The sequence below is a fragment of the Somniosus microcephalus genome, chromosome 6, assembly GCF_052327205.1.
Source record: "Somniosus microcephalus isolate GS21.2 chromosome 6, FLI_Smic_1.0, whole genome shotgun sequence".
NCBI classification, from domain to species: Eukaryota; Metazoa; Chordata; class Chondrichthyes; order Squaliformes; family Somniosidae; genus Somniosus; species Somniosus microcephalus.
Genome location: NC_140992.1, coordinates 95,081,157 through 95,098,615, shown reverse-complemented (window position 1 = coordinate 95,098,615; position 17,459 = coordinate 95,081,157). Strand labels below are relative to the sequence as shown.

Here is a 17,459-nt window from a genome sequence, read left to right as displayed (position 1 = left end):
TGAGAATATGGGGTCAGAACCTCAGGTTGGGATTAAATAGGATGCAGAGGTTGTGAACAGACTGGTTATGCCAGAGACGGTGGAGGGGGATGGAATTGGTGGCAAGGGCACAGAGTTTGTGGCAGGGCATTAAGACAATGGCTCACTCTTCCCAATGTTTAAGCGAGAGAAAATTGCAGCTCATCCAAGACTGGATATTGGAAAAGCAGTATGATAGTACAGAAGCAGTGGAGGTGTCGAGAAAGGTGGTGAAGAGGTACAGCTTGGTGTCATTAGCATATATGTGGAAGCTGACCCTAGGTCTGCAGTTGGTGTCACCAATGGACAACATGTAGATTAGGAGGAGAAGGAAGCCAAGAATAGGTCCTTGGGTAACTCTAGAGGTAACAGTGTGGGGACAGGAAGATACCATTGCTGGAGCTACTCTGGCTATGATTGGTTGGTAAGAGTGAAACCAAGTGAGGGCAGTCCCACTGAGCTGGGCAATGGAGGACAGGTGTTGGAGGAGGATTGAGAGATCAACCATGTGACTGGCTGAAGATGATCAAGGAGGTATAATGCAGTCAAGGAGAATGTTGGTTGGAAGAGAGAGAGACAGACAAAGAAAGGAGATAAGTTAAAGAGAGAGACACAGACAGAAACCGAGGCCACGAAAGAGAAAAAAAATCATAACCGTGGCAAATAAACAGATGGTCTCTATCTTAGTGACAAAGAAGTCCATGAGCTCCCAGCAGTTGTTGGTGGGGGTAGAAGAGTTTAAGGAGATTATCGTTGCTCTCCAGGATAATCCTGTAATAGTGGGCGGTTTTGGCAAAGGATAATGAAGCTTGGCAACAGTTGATGTGGTTCAGTCCGATCTGGGTGATGGATAGCTATGCCAGTTGTGTGTCAAATACACACAAGTCTATTTGGACTGGAAGGAGTGAAGATGGGGTCCATACCAGGGGGAACAACCAGATTGGGAGATGGTACAGATACTTAAAAATAAGACTTCATGGCATCATGCAACATATAATTAAAATTCCATTTCAGTTTAATTTGCACAATGTGATGCTATGCTCAACTAACAACTAGTGCGGAATCCACGCCTGCACCAGCTGGTTTGGTAAGGCGGTAAGTAATTAGATGACTGATTAACTGTCAGTGAAAAGTAAATTACTTGTATGTAGTCACGATAACCCATACAATTTTAATTGCAATATTTCATGCACCAACCTGCTGCTGCTGTAGTTGCTGCTGTTGCTGATTGGCTCTCTGTTTGGCACGTCGGTCTAGAAACTGCTTTGCAAATTCCTTTGTTTCTGGAGTGTCACCAAGGTAAGCTCGGACATAATCATGAACTTCATAAGGAGAGTCAACTTCTTTCAAAAATGAGACAAATGTAGGGACTACAGAAGGATAAACATCAATATTTAAGTTGATGTTTAGAGAAAGTTGGATGCATTTCTGTACAAATACTGTAACATTAGCTATGCCATACTTGAAATCCTGAATGGACCTGTATTCTTCATCTTGATCCTGATTTTATTTTTGGTTGAGAAGGTAGATCTATATTATTTTAAATGAACTTTAGGATCAACATATTCAACACTAATTTCTTCACTGATACTCAAGGCTTATTTAGCAGTAAAATTATTTTATACAGCTGTAAAAAGAAAATTCAAGTCTTTAAAAAAAGGCACAGACACGGTGGGCTTCAATCTTTGGAGTTGGGAAACCAAAAACTGGATTCTGAAAACAGAGGGACAAAATCGAGATGGAAAAATTGTCAGAGCTATGGGGTTAAGAATTAGATTAATGGTCAGAAACTGCAAAGCAATTAACCCATCAGTCTGAGCTTTCAGTATAAACTCTTAATCTTACTTATAAACAAAAATAGGTGAGTTACACGAAACAAAATCATGTCTAATTCAAAGGATTCAGGCATGTAGGAGATTATAGGACTGCCCAGAAAGTGGTTTATGCTGATAGTCACTCCCTCCATGTACCATATTTAGACCATGCATACAATTATTTTTTGACTTATGAAGTGTTTATACAGGAAGAATATAATTTTAAGTGATAGCTTTACCAATGTTGTTTGAGGCTTTTGTGCAAAAGATATTGTTTGAGATCCTTTGACTTGGTTCAGCTGTGGAGGTGCTGATCAGAGATGGACTAAAGTTACTTCAGTCAGTAGACAGGAGGAAGTGAAATGAAAACAATCCTGATAAAATGCTATATTGTGAGTGTCAATATTAGCACTCTTCAGCTCCTCCATAGGGAGAAAGGAAGTTGCCTTTGGAATGTGCTTCTTCCACACAGCTATCATTAAACCCTTTACAAAACAAGGTAGCTCACAAGTCTGTGTACCACTGATGCCACATTTATGCATCACGAAAAAACGTTTTAAAGTTAGAGTGCAAAACTTAACTGTGCAAACTGGTTCTTACCATCCAAGTTGTTAGCTGTGTTGAGAACATGTAACATCTGTTCACACCACAAGGTAAATCCATCCTGTGCCTTGTTCACACCCTGAAACAACTTCATAAGCTTTTCTTCCTCTTCAGCCTTTTTATTTGGTTTGTTTTGAACTCCATGCGACTTTCTGAAATAGCAGCAAATTGTTTCATATTAAATCTTGTACAAAGAAATCATTTTTTACAGATTAAAATAGTCCAGACCTTAAACATGTGCTGTGAATTTCCCGGTTGGCTGCCATAACTTCGATGGAAGATTGACAATGCCATTAATGTGGTGCGTTTCAAAACTGAGATGAGGAGGAACTACTTCACTCAGAGGGTGGTAGGTCCATGGAATATGCTGCCCCAAAAAGCTGTAGAAGCTGCATCATTACATAAATTTAAAACAGAAATAGACAGTTTCCTAGAAGTAAAGGGAATTAAGGGTTACGGGGAGTGGGCAGGAATTTGGACACGAGTCTAGGTTCGGATCGGTCATAGCCCTGTGGGTAGCGGAGCGGGCCCAGGGGCCGTGTAGCCTGATCCTGCTCCTATTTCATGTGTCTAATTCTGTTAGATTCAGGAGATAGTTCTGTGATAGTGGATTGGCGGTTAGAATCAGATCAGCCATGATCTTATTGAATGGCGGAGCAGGCTCGAGGGGCCGATTGGCCTACTCCTGCTCCTATTTCTTATGTTTCCGTGCAAGTTATGGTGGCCAGGGAGCCTGAGGAATTCCCGACAATGGAGTTGGGCAGGGTGATTTTTTTTTTTTAAAAAGCTTAAACTTTACTGGGGAAGGACAGGGGCGGGGTGGGGGAAGAGCAGCAAGTCATACTGGAAACTTCAGATACCTTTCAAAGTCTGAAATGTTAAGCTCCCATAGGTAACAGCATGACATTGTAGAAAAGGTCACACACCACGATGCAAAACAAGTGTAAATGGAACACAGAAAGACAGATCCTATTCATTTACTTACCCTAGAGCTCCATTACTGATGATTCTAGTCTAAGTTTAAGAGATTTGCACTCCACACTGACCAAAGTTGATTAGACTGGGCCATTGTTGTTAACCAATGGTTTAAGAGATGAGGAAGTTAGATATTGCTTTAATATTAAACCACTGCTCCACAGTCACCTACATTGTCCACAGTCATCTACAATGTAAATACCACACTTCGATATAGGTTGAACAAAACACCATGAAAAATACATTTTAAATAACTCATGATTCACCAACCATATATATATTATATATTTTTTTTTAAACAGTAATGTCCAGAGCCCATGTTCTGGTTTTTGGCAGAGGTTTATAGTGTCAAAGAAGCAACAAGTGTGAATAGCACAAGAAAAAGTACTTACGGGAGTCTGCCACAAACTGCAACAGGGCTCTACTGGACTCTAATTAAAAAGTTTCCTAGAAGCAAGCGTCCCTTGGCTTTGGATAAACTATTAGGGTGTGTGCAGTATTATTGTTGTTGCTGAATGACTTCCAATATTAAGCTAAGGGAGAAACCTGCCCCAAAGACTACCCATCTTCAGTGACTCCTAATGTTAGTCACATAGGTAGCTATTACACGAAACTTGGCAAAATGCTGGCTTAGATCAGGTTTTTGCACAAGTGGATTTTGAACTGTTTTGAAAGTTTTTTCCCCAATTATATTAACCATGTTACAGTACAATAACATCAATTACACCAGGATTTCTTTTTGAGATTAAAAGAGTTGGTTCTCTTACCCAGGGTTGGAATTGTTCTTGTTACTTTTGGAGGTCTGGTTTCTTGTCGGAGGCCCCATTTCTTTCACAGCCTCATCCCAAAAGCCCACATTTGTGTTCTTGTTATCCGGAGCACCCCAGACACTGCTAATGTCTGCTCCCCACTGGTTTGTAGGACTGGTGTTTACGGAGCCCCATACAGAAGTAGTGCTAACTGGTAAACTGGAATGCTAAATAAAATAAGCATAAAACATCAAATAATGGGTTTGCTTTTTTAAATATGAAATACCTTTAAAAATTATACTGCCAAACACTACACAAGTTGAATAGCTGGTGCAATCTGTCTGTTCTCTTATGTCTCATTAAAGTTCCCATGTTAACTGATGTGTAGTCTACCAGCTTGTTTAAACTAAACTAAAATGAGCATGGTCCATGAAATCTCAACTCTCCATGCACACAAAACAAGTTGGCGTTGACCAAGTGTCATACAACGTCACACGAACGCAAGAGGCCGACTTCCACAAGTCCGGTGCGAGTGTCATCTTGTATACCATGCCACACTCAACATGACTTTTTTGTTTAAAAGTCTTTTCTTTCAGCTTGCTAGTTATAACAGGCTGACAGAGATCATATAATACAAACTGGAAGGAAAATGCATACATGCATTAACTGATCATTGAAGATACAGCGCCATCATCTCATCATAGGCCAGAATAATTGCTGCTGCTGCTAAAGCAGGTTGCTTTTCACAATTGTGACCAGTTTCAGGATCCATTTGGTGAAGAGAGCTGCAGATCAACCCTCCCCCACAGCGCCCCTCCCCCCACCCCCCACAACTGTGAGGAACTGTGAGACCATGGGGGCAGGAGGGCTTTACCCCTCCTAACCAGAGGGGAATTTCCGGCTCAGGTTGGGAGAGATGTTTCATCTCAGCACTACCCCATCCCCATTGAGAAAAAATACTGAAACCTCAAGGAGAATTATGGGGTGCAATAGAGGGAAGATTTATTGTACCGCCTCCTTTCCCCCCAAATGAGGAAAAACGATGGTGCATGGTAGTTACGATCCTTTAGTGCCACCCCCTCCAAACTCAGAGGATATCCTCACCAGTGAGGAATTACGGAGCCTGGGAGGGGCAAAAATTTAGCTCACCACAACTTTCTCCCACTTTCGCCAAAGGGAATTTTCAGGGTGGGGTGAGGATGATTTTATCTAACTTCAAACAATTCCCCTTTCTGGCCTCTATTTTAATTCTTCCAAGGTATATAACCATCTCACCCTTCGTTGGAGAGAGAGCAGAGATTAAGTCTTAGAGTTGGAGAGTACTTGCATTCATCCCTCACTGGCAATGTGGGGACAAGAAACACAAATTGATTCATCTCTTGAACATCCATTATATTGTGTTACATATCTGTGCCACATACTTTTTCTCCCTTCATTTTGGGTATGAAAATGGTCCACAGCAGCAGCTCACAATGTGCTGGCTCCACAGGTGAAGGTGGTACTGACGATGAGCATTTGATGTTCGAGTTGCAAGACTTGCAGAAAAATAATTTGTACATCCTGATGCATGAACATGCAGTTTACAACAATGCTTTTCAGAAAATGGAGGGAGATGAATTATTTTGTGTTCGCTGTTGTGTAATTACTTTTTAAATTGTTGGAAAGCATGCTAATATAGCATCAAATACTATTTTATAACCGATGCTTAAAATGGAATGTTACCAATCTTCATACTATAATGCACATACATACACACAAACAAAAAGGAAACAATGAATGCAATGCAAAGCAAGTTTAGCAAGAATAACAATCTGCACTAATGATTTAGTGCAGTCCTACAGTTTCTACCCCAGGGAGTATCAGTCACCTTTTTCAGTGTAATTGCTTTAAATGAGCTCGCATTCTTTCATGCAGGCTACAATGAATGCATCAGTGGGCTTTTTTGGGAAAAATTCTTTTCACTTCACTAGATTTGAGGCGACAAAAATTGAAGGTGATTTGCACAAAAGGTAACTTGAAGAAAAAAAAGTTAATTGCAATTTAATTGACCATGCTTAGACTAACCTGCAGTCAATTTTAATATTGACGTCAAAACATTCAAATTTAATTTCCATTAATTAAGAGCTGAAATCTGGGACTTGAACTGTGAAAGCATTACTGTAATGCATATTATTCCTTTGAATCAGTTATCAAAATAAAAACTGAATGAGGGAAGGAACATAAGTTGTAATCGTTTTTTTGTTAGTATTTTTCCATAATACTTTAGCATCTGAATTGCATTAGAACCAAGACAATTTTAAAATCAAAACATATTAACTTTTAGGAGGCAAAAGAATGTCCCTCCATCCCACTGAGCTGCCACTCTTCAATACTAAGAATCAGACACAATAATCTATTTTCTGATGAAGCATCACAGAACTGAAACATTGACTCTGTTTCTCTCCACAGATGTTGCCTGAGCTGCTGAGTATTTCCAGCATTTTCTGTTTTTATTTCAGATTTCCAGCATCCACAGTATTTTGCTTTTACAATAATCAATTTATCTGGTTGTTAAAATGGGCAACTTAGTGTTGCAGACATATTTGAGATATTTATCTGCAGACAACTAGTCATGCAGTTGACATTAAATGGCAAAATATTTTTTTCTTTTTAACTAGGCAACAGACACACATTAGTTGAACAGCCTATTCTGAATGAGCTAGAGCTTAGTTCAGCCTAACAACACATTAGCCAACAGGGACCATAATTATTATTGGGATAAATAAGGCAGCTGTCACATCTCTCTCTAGTTTCTCTCCAATCTCCTCTCATGCCCTCTACGAGCTCATCTCGTTCACGAGATCCACCTCCTGCACCAGAGATCCATATTTCCACTGAATGCTGACCATCAATATTTCCTTTCCTGGCCCCCATGCTAGCTAACATTGTAAACAGTTCCCTCATCTCAGGTACTGTCCCTGTCTCCCTTTCAAAACAACTATTCACCCCTCTGCTCAAAATAAAAACACCATTGACCCAACATTTGGAGAAAAGTTGCTGAATCTGGGAATACGGGGGGGGGGGGGGGGGGGGGGTGCTGGGAATAGGGATGTGATTGGAGTTGGGGAGGGGTCTAGAGGTTTGGAATCAGTGGGGGGGGGGGTGACAAGGGGAGAGAGAATCCAGTGATGTTGCAGTGTCAAGGGGTCTGAAAGCATTGGGTAGGAGGAAGTCCACTGAGTTTGGGAGAATTAGGTGCAGACATTCTGGTATGTCTGAGCATTGTGAAGAATGTCCCAGCATCAGATTACTAAGAGGTGCTGCAGGATCTGAGAGTTTTTGAAGTGTGTTTCCAAGATGCAGAAGTACAGGAAACTTTGTGCTATCCGGAGGTTGAATGTCCGGCAACTTTGATCTAACGGCAGAAATCAGCAGCCGTTTTGGTTAGGTTTTTTTTCTTCTCCTAGCATTCTTTTCACAGGCAGGCTCTGGAAAGCATCTTTGTAGCTTAGCAACAGCTTCAGAGACGCTTCCAAGCTACTGGGCCGAGTGTTTACAAGCTGTTGCTGAGCAAGTGTTTGTGGTCAGATACGGCAGGCTCTAGAAAGCGTCTCTGTATCTTAGCAACAGCTTCAGAGATGCTTCCAAGCCACGGGCCGAGTGCTGACAAGCTGTTGCTAAGCAACAGTCTTTGTTGTCAGATACGGAGATGAAAAGCTCCTATCTGATAACATTGACGCTGGTCTATCCGGAAGTTCTGAGGCAACGGCAGTAGCTTGGTCCCGTGGGTGCCGGATAGCACAAAGTTTCCTGTAATGTGAGGAGAATGAGGAGGAGCTGGTGGGTAGGTTGGGGGTGGGGGGAGGGGAGAAGAAAGAGGAGCAGCAGATAGCAGGCAACATGTAGTCTTTGAGGTTGGAGAGTGTGGAGAATAGTGGCACCCATCTTGGAGATGGAACAGTGATATCTCACAAAGTAAGCAAGCAACAGTGCCACCTAGCTTGAAGGATTTAATCAGAGGCAAGTAAAATGAATAGGCAAGTTTAAACATGACAGGAGGAAGGGATTGTTACTTGATGGGAAATACATGCATACACACAATTTTTGGTATATGTATAAACCTAAATCCCTGCAAGGGATTTAAAAGAATCAAAAATTTATATGCCAATTTGTAAACCCTGATCAGTCTTTAAAACCACAGCATAAAGAGCACCAAAACAAATTGCTAAATCCTTTATGGATGCTGCGGAGATAGTCGGTACTGTGATGAGACATCTTTGCTGAATATGGCCCTTAATTCTGCGGATGACTGCACAGTGTTCAGTGCCATTCGCAACTCCTCAGATAATAAAGCAGTCCATGCCCACATACAACAAGACCTGGACAACGTTCAGACTTGGGCTGATAAGCAGCAGGTAGATTTCGCGCCACACGAGTGCCAGGCAATGACTATCTCCAACAAGCGAGAGTCTAACCACCGCCCTTTGACATTTAATGGCATTACCATCACTGAATCCTCCACCATCAACATCCTGGGGGGGGGGGTCACCGTTGACCAGAAACTTAACTGGACCAGCCACATAAATACTGTGGCTACAATAGCAGGTCAGAGGCGAGGTATTCTGTGGTGAGTGTCTCACCTCCTGACTTCCCAAAGCCTTTCCACCATCTATAAAGGCACAATTCAGGAGTGTGATGGAATACACTCCACTTGCATGGATGAGTGCAGCTCCAACAACACTTAAGAAGCTCGACACCATCCAGGACAAAGCCCGCTTGATTGGCACCCCATCCACCGCCTTAAACATTCACTCCCTCCTTCACCAGCGCACCGTGGCTGCAGTGTGTACCATCTACAAGATACACTGCAGCAACTTGCCAAGGCTTCTTCGGCAGCACCTCCCAAACCTGCGACCTCTTCCACCTAGAAAGAGGAGGGCAGCAAGCGCATGGGAACACCACCGCCAAGTCACACACCATCCTGACTTGGAAGTATATCGCCGATCCTTGATCGTCGCTGGGTCAAAATCCTGGAACTCTCTCCCTAACAGCACTGTGGGAGTACCTTCACCACACGGACTGCAGCAGTTCAAGGCGGCGGTTCACCACCGCCACCTTCTCAAGGGCAATTAGGGATGGGCAATAAACGCTGGCCTTGCCAGCAACGCCCACATCCCATAAACAAATATTTAAAAATTGCACATCATCTCTTCCCAGGACAATCCAACAGTAAAACACATTTCTTCCCTCAGATCCACACTCTACATAATATTACAAAACTGAGTCCATATGGTGGAAGGGACTACAAGTTGGGGCAGAAGGGCACTTGCTCCCCCAAACTGTTCTTTTTTACAAAACCTACCTGGCTCCTCTCTGCTCCTACTCGCTTAGTTGATGGTTCCTCTCTTTTCATTGCTGTGGTGTTCTTGAATGAATCCTCATGGCTGCCAGACAGATTAAGCTTCACTGCTGCTGACTTATTTTTTGGGGGGTGGGGGGGAGGGGAAAGATGAAAGAGAGAAAGTCACAACATCAGAAACTCATACAAGGCAATACTTTATTTTAAACAATTAAGCTTAAGAGTCACGATTCACATTGAATACTGCAAGCTGGATAAAAATAGGATAAAATTTTGATGGCATGCTCCCAATCTCCTGCTGTAACTTCAGTGGAAACCATAGATAAACAGCCACATACAGTGTTTCCACCCAAGTTACAGCATGTGATCGGAGATTACTCAGATTATAAAACAATTGGTTATTTATTTTGCATTTGGTGGCACGGCGGCAATGATTTACAGGAATCACATGCTGTGTTATGGAGCAGCAGGATTCGGGTTTGCACCTACCATCCAAGTATCAACTGTGCCACAGTTAAGCAAGAGCCAGGCATTTCCTCATGGTGAGGAACAGAGTCACCAGAAGCCTGGAGAATACTTGCTACTATTTGTAACGTCTCAATATATTTTCTAGCTATCAGCTCCTGATAGTGAAATTCATGTTGTGACAAATGCACTCCAAGTGTCCTACTGTACATTGTTGCACTGCAGAACTACTTATTTCCAAAAAGTTTAACAAAGAAAAAAAATATTCAGGCTGATGTTCTCTGCAATTAAAGCAAATTTTATTTGACTGAGATGATAATCAATTCTACATTATAAAAGTGTGGTATGTGGCCAATGACTCAAGAGTTAATTTTGTTTCCTAATTTATTTATTCTAGATCAGCAAAAGTTTAAAGTTAGCATTGCAGAAGTCTTTTACTGCTTTGTAAGTTCCGATGTAAGGAATGGTGCCAGCAAATACTGTTACAAATGCTCAAAGCGGTGTTTTAATCAAGCTAGAAATATTGCGCACAGTATGGTTTGATAGCTCGGACTTATTTTTCATTTCCAGTGAAGATAGGAGGACAATTCGATGAGAACTCAATTTTTCCAAACATCACAACATTACTTTTGAAGTATTCAACCCTCCTAACCTTTGGCTGTGATTTGGACAAGACTAAAATTTGAAATCTTTTGGGATCTTATTCTAATCAGATGTTCAGTTAAAGTTTAAAAAAAGTTAGATTGCAACAGCTAGCAATAAAAAAATTCATCACACACCAATTATGTTTTTAGAACACTTACTGCTCTTGTCTGCGTCCTGTTCTCCTGCTGTTTCTGCATTTGCCTGAATTCCTCTTGCTGGATCTCCAAAAGTGATTTAGTAGTGACCGAAGCTTTGGGAATATTGCCCCACCCTGACAGTTTCTGCTGCTGGTTTTGCTGTTGTTGCAAGACTTTCATCAATTCCTGCTGCTGCCGTCGTTGCTATTGGCAAAGAAAAGCACATGACTAAAAGAATGAGTAAAATATTTTAAAGTATAAACACAAACTTGTGTTCATCTAGAAGCAGATAGGAGTGTTGCCGAGTGATTATTTTTCTGCTGGGTATCCTATGTTTGCATCAAGCACTCCTAAGGTCAAGTGCACAGTAGACTGGTGTAAAGTTACCTCCAGGCTGCTCTTACATAATGGCCCAGAAATTCGGTCGGGGGCTTCCCGCAGGTGCAAGCCCCCGACCTGCACTTATCTAGCGCGCCGGCCGTTGTGCTGTGCGCCCCCGTGGAATTCCGATCCGGGGCCTGCTCCAGCTGTCAGCGCGCAGTGTTTGCGTATCCCAGGGGCGCAGTTAGTTCGATGCGTCCCCTGGGATCACGTGGGCCATGGGGAGCCAATCGGAGCAGGGAATGCTCCATTCATAAGTCTGACAGGAAGACCCTTCAAAACTAGAAATACTACAGACCCCATAACATCACTAAATCTTCAAATACTTTTTTTTTTAAGCATTTTTTAAATAAACTATAAATTACATGAAATAACTACTTTAAACAATTTAAATTTTTGAAAAAATTATTTTATTTTCTAACGGGGCTAAAAATAAACTTACCTTTCTTTAAAGTATTTAAAAATAATAAACCTGTGGAAAAAATGTTTTAATTTTAATTAATTCACCACTTACCTTGTAAAAAGCAGGCCTTACGCCTGCTTTTTATATGTCTAACTTCTGGAGACTTGGCCTCCTGGGAAAACCTGTAAAAAAAAAACGAAGTTCGATGCGCACGCGCAGCCTCTCCCGCGCACGCGTTCGACCTCTGAACTCCTGCTTTCAGGGGAACGGAAGTGCCGGTTTCCCGTGCATGCGGGAAACCGGCACTTCCATTGGGCTTATGGGCGAGTACCCCGTGCGTACTCACCCGTGGAGACCCGAATTTCTGGGCCCATATTTTAATCTCGAGCAAATGATGTCTGGTGCAGCTAAGTTCACACAGTGCAGCAGTGACTGCTTCTGCGCCTACCTTATTCCCACTGTCACTGAAGGCATTATTTATGCTTTTTTGAGCAGCGCAAGGGCAACTGAATGCTGAGCAATTTAAAGTTTATGGAGAGTGAAGAATAACAGGCTAGTAAGGAGGACAAGGGAGAAATTAAAAGCTGACAAAAGCATGGATAAAGCCTTTAGCTGCAGTAGGAGTAAGGTAGGAGCGGTGTTATGGAGGTGGAAGTAAATGGTCTTGGTGATGAATAGGGCATTGTGTTTGAAGTTCAGCACTGGGCTGAATAGGATGCCAGGGTTTCACATGGCCTAGTTCAGCCTAAGAAAGTGGCCAGTAAAGGGGGAGGGCGGTGGGGAGATGAAGTCAGTGGCAATGGAGCAGAGTTTATGGTGGGAGCCAAAAAGGATAGTTTCTGTCTTCCCAGTGTTCAGTTGAAGGAAATTCTTACTCATCAGGTGGCAAACAGGCAGTCTGACAGCAGAGGTAATCATGGGATCAAAGGAAGTACAGATACAGAGCTGCAGTTTCTTCCATTGCTCAGTGGATATTTCAAAAAAAAGCCAGGCATAGAAGCAAAATAATTTTTGCAACTTTTGAAGGTGGGAAAGAGGTATTTTTGATATTCTAGATGTATGTCTTGTCAATTGTGTTCCAAAGGAAGCTTTTACAGTTGGCACAATGTTTAAAAGCAGTTGATAAGTAGTAGAACATGGACAAAGAAGTGCCGATTCTTATAAAATCCATTCAAGATTTAGATCAAAGCTTCAATATTCACCTTTAAATATATTGCATTACCTCTTCCCGTAGCTGCCGCTCTCTTTCCTCCTCCAATTTCTGTATTTCAGCCAATGATAGTGCACCCTGGGTTTGCGCTGAAATTGAAGACGACTGCTGGCCCCATGTTGAAGAGGAAGGAAGCTGAAGAAAATTTGGACTAAATTAAGATTAAACTAGAATAAAAGCTACAGAATAGCAGATTCAGCAGTTTTGGTTCCAGATGGAAACAGCTAATTTCCTATTTATGTTAAATAAATAACCAAAGATCCTTAAGTCAGTAGTGCTGATCATTTTACCAATTAAAATGTTACCTGTTAAATGCAGTTGTTCAAAGTCTAATTCTGGCTTTTAAAGTCACAAAGGCAACAAATTATAGCTTTAGACAGGACCGTAACAAATTCCTCTCCTCCAGCAGAGAGGACTAAAGAATGCTTTGGAAGAGAAAATGGGAAACAAATTTGAAATATCAATTGATCATTCAGGTCAACATTATAGGCACAATATTCTGCAAACTGGATTTCATTATTCAAATCGCACTGTGTAGAAGACTGCTGTAAAATCCCCAAATCTGCACTCTTCATTATCTGAGAAATGTTGAGGTACTGGAAGAGTCAGGATGACCTGAATTTTCTCTTCACACACCTCAGCCAGTCTGTTCTGACTGGCAAGAGTAATTGCCACTTGAGGAGCTAATGCACTGGTTTCAAAGCTCACACTGCAACCGCCAGAGTCTGACAGCCCAATGCCATCATTTATAAAACCCCAAATGCACTCCACTAGTTTCCATTATCTTCCCTGGCTTGGTGGGGGTGGGGGGGGCGGGTGGAGAGAGATGGAAGGAGGACGAGAAATAGGGGGATGAGAAATAGGGGGAAAGAGCCGCTCCATTAAGTCAGATAATTACAGTTGCACTGTAACATTGGTGCTACACAGAAGGTGTTTGTGTGTGCTAGGCCGATGTAGCAGAGCCTGGTCTCCAATCGTCTTGGTGTGGAGATGCCGGAGTTGACAAATGTAAGAAGTCACACAACACCAGGTTATAGTCCAACAGCTTTATTTGAAATCACAAGCTTTCGGAGCGCTGCTCCAAAAGGAGCAGCGCTCCGAAAGCTTGTGATTTCAAATAAAGCTGTTGGACTATAACCTGGTGTTGTGTGACTTCTTACATTTGTCCAATCGTCTTGGATCCCCTTGCCACTGGACGAAGACCTTGCTCTATCAAGCCCATGTGGTAGCTGGTGTGCAACCCCCACGATAAAAGAATTCGCGCACAGGCATCTTCCACCCTTTATAATGAAGTTTGGCACCTGGAACGTCAGGACCCTCATGGACAACCCCAACAGCGACAGGCCGGAACGCCATACTGCTATCGTTGCCCGGGAGCTCAGACGTTTCGACATAGACATCGCCGCCCTAAGTGAGACCCGGCGGGCAGGGTAATACCAGCTCAAGGAGCAAGGCGGTGGTTGCACCTTCTTCTGGAAAGGCAAACCATAAGAACGCTGCCTCCATGGGGTAGGCTTCGCCATAAAAAATGAGCTAGTTGGACATCTCACTCTAGCCCGGAACCAGTGCGCTACGGTCATCAGTGTGTATGCCCCAACACTGGAAGCCACAGGCGAAACCAAAGAGGAATTCTACTCCAGCCTCGAACAATCCCTGTCCTGAGTCCCAACGGGTGACAAGCTGATCCTCCTTGGCAACTTTAACGTCAGAGTTGGAAAGGACAGAGCTCTGGGGAGGTGTGATCGGCAGAGAGGGGGTAGGGAAAGCCAACTCCAACGGTACCCTCCTCCAGACGAAATGCTTAGAACATGGCCTTGTCACAATTAACACCTTGTTTCGTCAGTGAGACAAGTATAAGGCTTCATGGCAGCACCCTCGCTCCAAACACTGGCATTTGCTGGACTATATCATCGTCCGAGCGACAGACCGCAAGGACGTCGGTATCACCATGACAGGAGCTGACGACTGCTGGACAGACCACTGCCTAATCCGCTCTGTCATCTCCATCAATGTAGTCCCAAAACAGCGGCAGCAACAGAAACAATGCCACAGAAAAATCAATGCTGGCGCACTCAAAGACCAAAAGCCTTATTCAGCCTACGCCTCACAACCAACCTGACGACTCCCAGTGATTCAGAGGCAGTGTCCACAGCGCCTGGTCTGCACTCAAGGCCTCCATAATCAGCACCTGTGAAGAGACGCTCGGTCACTCGACCAGGAAACACCAAGACTGGTTCGACGAGAACGACCAGGAGATCCAGGAGCTAATAAGCCGCAAGCACATGGCATTCCTGATCTGGAAACAGCAACACAACTCGAGAGCAAGAAAGCAGCTCTATAGATGCTCTGAAGGCAGAGGTCCAACAAAAAACTTGCGACTTAAAGAACAGGTGGTGGGTGGAGAAAGCGCAGGAGATCCAGCAGCTAGCCGACAACCACGACGTGCGTGGATTCTTTAGCCCAGTCAAGACCACCTACGGCCCTACCCCACTGCGGGCCAAGAACAGAAAGGCACTCAAGGACAGAGAGGCAGTCAGTGCCCGCTGGAAGGAGCACTTCGAAGATCTCCTTAACCGAGACTCTGTCTTCGACGTGAGTGTCCTCAACTCCATCCCGCAGCATGCTACCTGCCACCAACTCAGCGCAACCTCAGCCCAGCATGAGGTTGAAAAGGCCATCCGACAACTGAAGAACAAGGCATCAGGAGCAGATGGAATCCTCGCTGAGGCACTAAAGCATGGCGGAGAAGCACTATTGGCACAAATACATGAACTCATTTATTTGGAAGGAGGAGAGCATGCCAGGGGATCTCAGACACCGTAATCGTGACCATCTTCAAGAAAGGTGACAAGTCTGATTGCGGTAATTACAGAGGAGCTTCCCTGCTGTCTGCCACAGGGAAAGTCAGCTCAAGAATCCTCCTCAATCGCCTTCTCCCAATGGCTGAAGAGCTCCTCCCAGAGTCGCAATGCGGATTCCTCCCACTAAGGAGCACAATGGACATGATCTTCACCGCACATCAAATACAAGAGATATGCTGTACATGGCCTTCTTTGACCTCACAAAGGCCTTCAACACTGTCAACCGTGAGGGATTATGGAGTATCCTCCTCAAATTTGGCTGCCCTCAAAAGTTTGTCACCATCCTTCACCTGCTTTACGACGACATGCAAGCTGTGATCCTGACCAACAGATCCACCAAAGACCCAATTCATGTACAGACCGGGGTCAAGCAAGGTTGTGTCATCGTACCAATGCTCTTCTCGATCTTCCTTGGTGCAATGCTCCATCTCATCCTCAGTAAGCTCCCCGTTGGAGTGGAGCTAATCTACAGAACAAACAGGAAACTGTTCAACCTCCTTCGCCTCCAGTCCAGATCCAAGGTTGTCCCATCCTCTGTCATCGAATTACAGTATGCAGACAATGCTTGCATCTGCGCACAGAGGTCGAACTCCAAACCATTGTCAACACCTTCACCGAAGCGTACGAGAGCATGGTCCTTACACTAAACACCCGTAAGACAAAGGTCCTCTACCAACCTGCTCCCGCCACACAGTACTGCCCCCCCGATTATCAAAATCCACGACGAGGCCTTGGACAACGCGGACCACTTTCCATACCTTGGGAGCCTACCATCAACAAGGGCAGACGTCGATGACTAAGTCCAACACCGCCTTCAGTGTGCCAGGGCAGCCTTCGCTCGCCTGAGGAAGAGTGTGTTTGGAGACCAGGACCTCAAACCCGGCACCAAGCTCATGGTCTACAGAGCAGTAGTGATTCCCGCCCTCTTGTATGCTTCAGAGACATGGACTATGTACAGCAGGCACCTCAAAGCACTGGAGAGGTACCACCAATGCTGCCTCCGCAAGATCCTGCAAATCCATTGGCAGGATAGGCGCACCAACTTCAGTGTTCTCGCTCAGGCCAACATCCCCAGCATCGAAGCTTTGACCATGTTCGATCAGCTCCGATGGACGGGCCACATCGTCCACATGCCCGATACGAGACTCCCAAAACAAGCGCTCTACTCGGAGCTCCGGCATGGCAGGAGAGCCCCAGGTGGGCAGAGGAAATGCTTCAAGGACACCCTCGAAGCCATGAAAAAGTGCAACATCCCCTCCGACACCTGGGAATCCCTGGCACAAGGCCGCTCAAAGTGGAGGAGAAGCATCCGAGAAGGCACTGAACACCGAGTTTCTTCGCCGGGAGCAAGTGGAAGCCAAGCGCAAACAGCAGAAGAAGCGCACGTCAACCCAAGCACCCCACCCACCCGTCCCTTCAACCACCGTCTGCCCCACCTGTGACAGAGACTGTAGGTCCCGCATTGGACTCATCAGTCACCTGAGAACTCATTTTTAGTGTGGAAGCTAGTCATCCTCTGTTCCGAGGGACTGCCTAAGAAGAAGGCGACACAGAAGATAGCAATTTTGATATTTAATTAACTGGAGGATTAAAAACTACATAATGAATAAAGCCAAATTATGTGACTGACTTGGTTTGAGATGTGCAAGTTTTGGAAGGCACAACTAGAAGTTCATATACAGGTTAAATTAAACTAAAATGAGACCCACATACATGTCGAATTCACACAGATTTTCTTACTCTGTCTAGGACGCATCAAGATATCTTGAATTTGGTGCATGAAAAAATGACGCTGTTATTGCCCTCATGAGTGGACTGCACAGGTTATGTGCTGTCAAAAAAAGCAAGTAGCACAATTGC

General features: G+C 44.0%; 1 protein-coding gene across 6 annotated transcripts in view; it reads right to left on the bottom strand.

The window, feature by feature from the left end:
• The window catches only part of gigyf2 (GRB10 interacting GYF protein 2), a 156,738-nt gene that overhangs the window by 7,036 nt on the left and 132,243 nt on the right, over positions 1-17,459 (bottom strand). For 5 of the 6 annotated variants that reach the window (XM_085990566.1, XM_085990565.1, XM_085990564.1 and 2 more), the window contains 6 exons: positions 12,751-12,873; positions 10,766-10,948; positions 9,501-9,614; positions 4,178-4,386; positions 2,433-2,587; positions 1,216-1,388 (listed from right to left, as the gene is read on the bottom strand). In XM_085990566.1, the coding sequence (XP_085846692.1) occupies positions 1,216-1,388; positions 2,433-2,587; positions 4,178-4,386; positions 9,501-9,614; positions 10,766-10,948; positions 12,751-12,873 (957 nt within the window). The remainder of the gene's footprint in view (positions 1-1,215; positions 1,389-2,432; positions 2,588-4,177; positions 4,387-9,500; positions 9,615-10,765; positions 10,949-12,750; positions 12,874-17,459) is intronic. The other variant, XR_015078714.1, reaches the window with a different exon arrangement.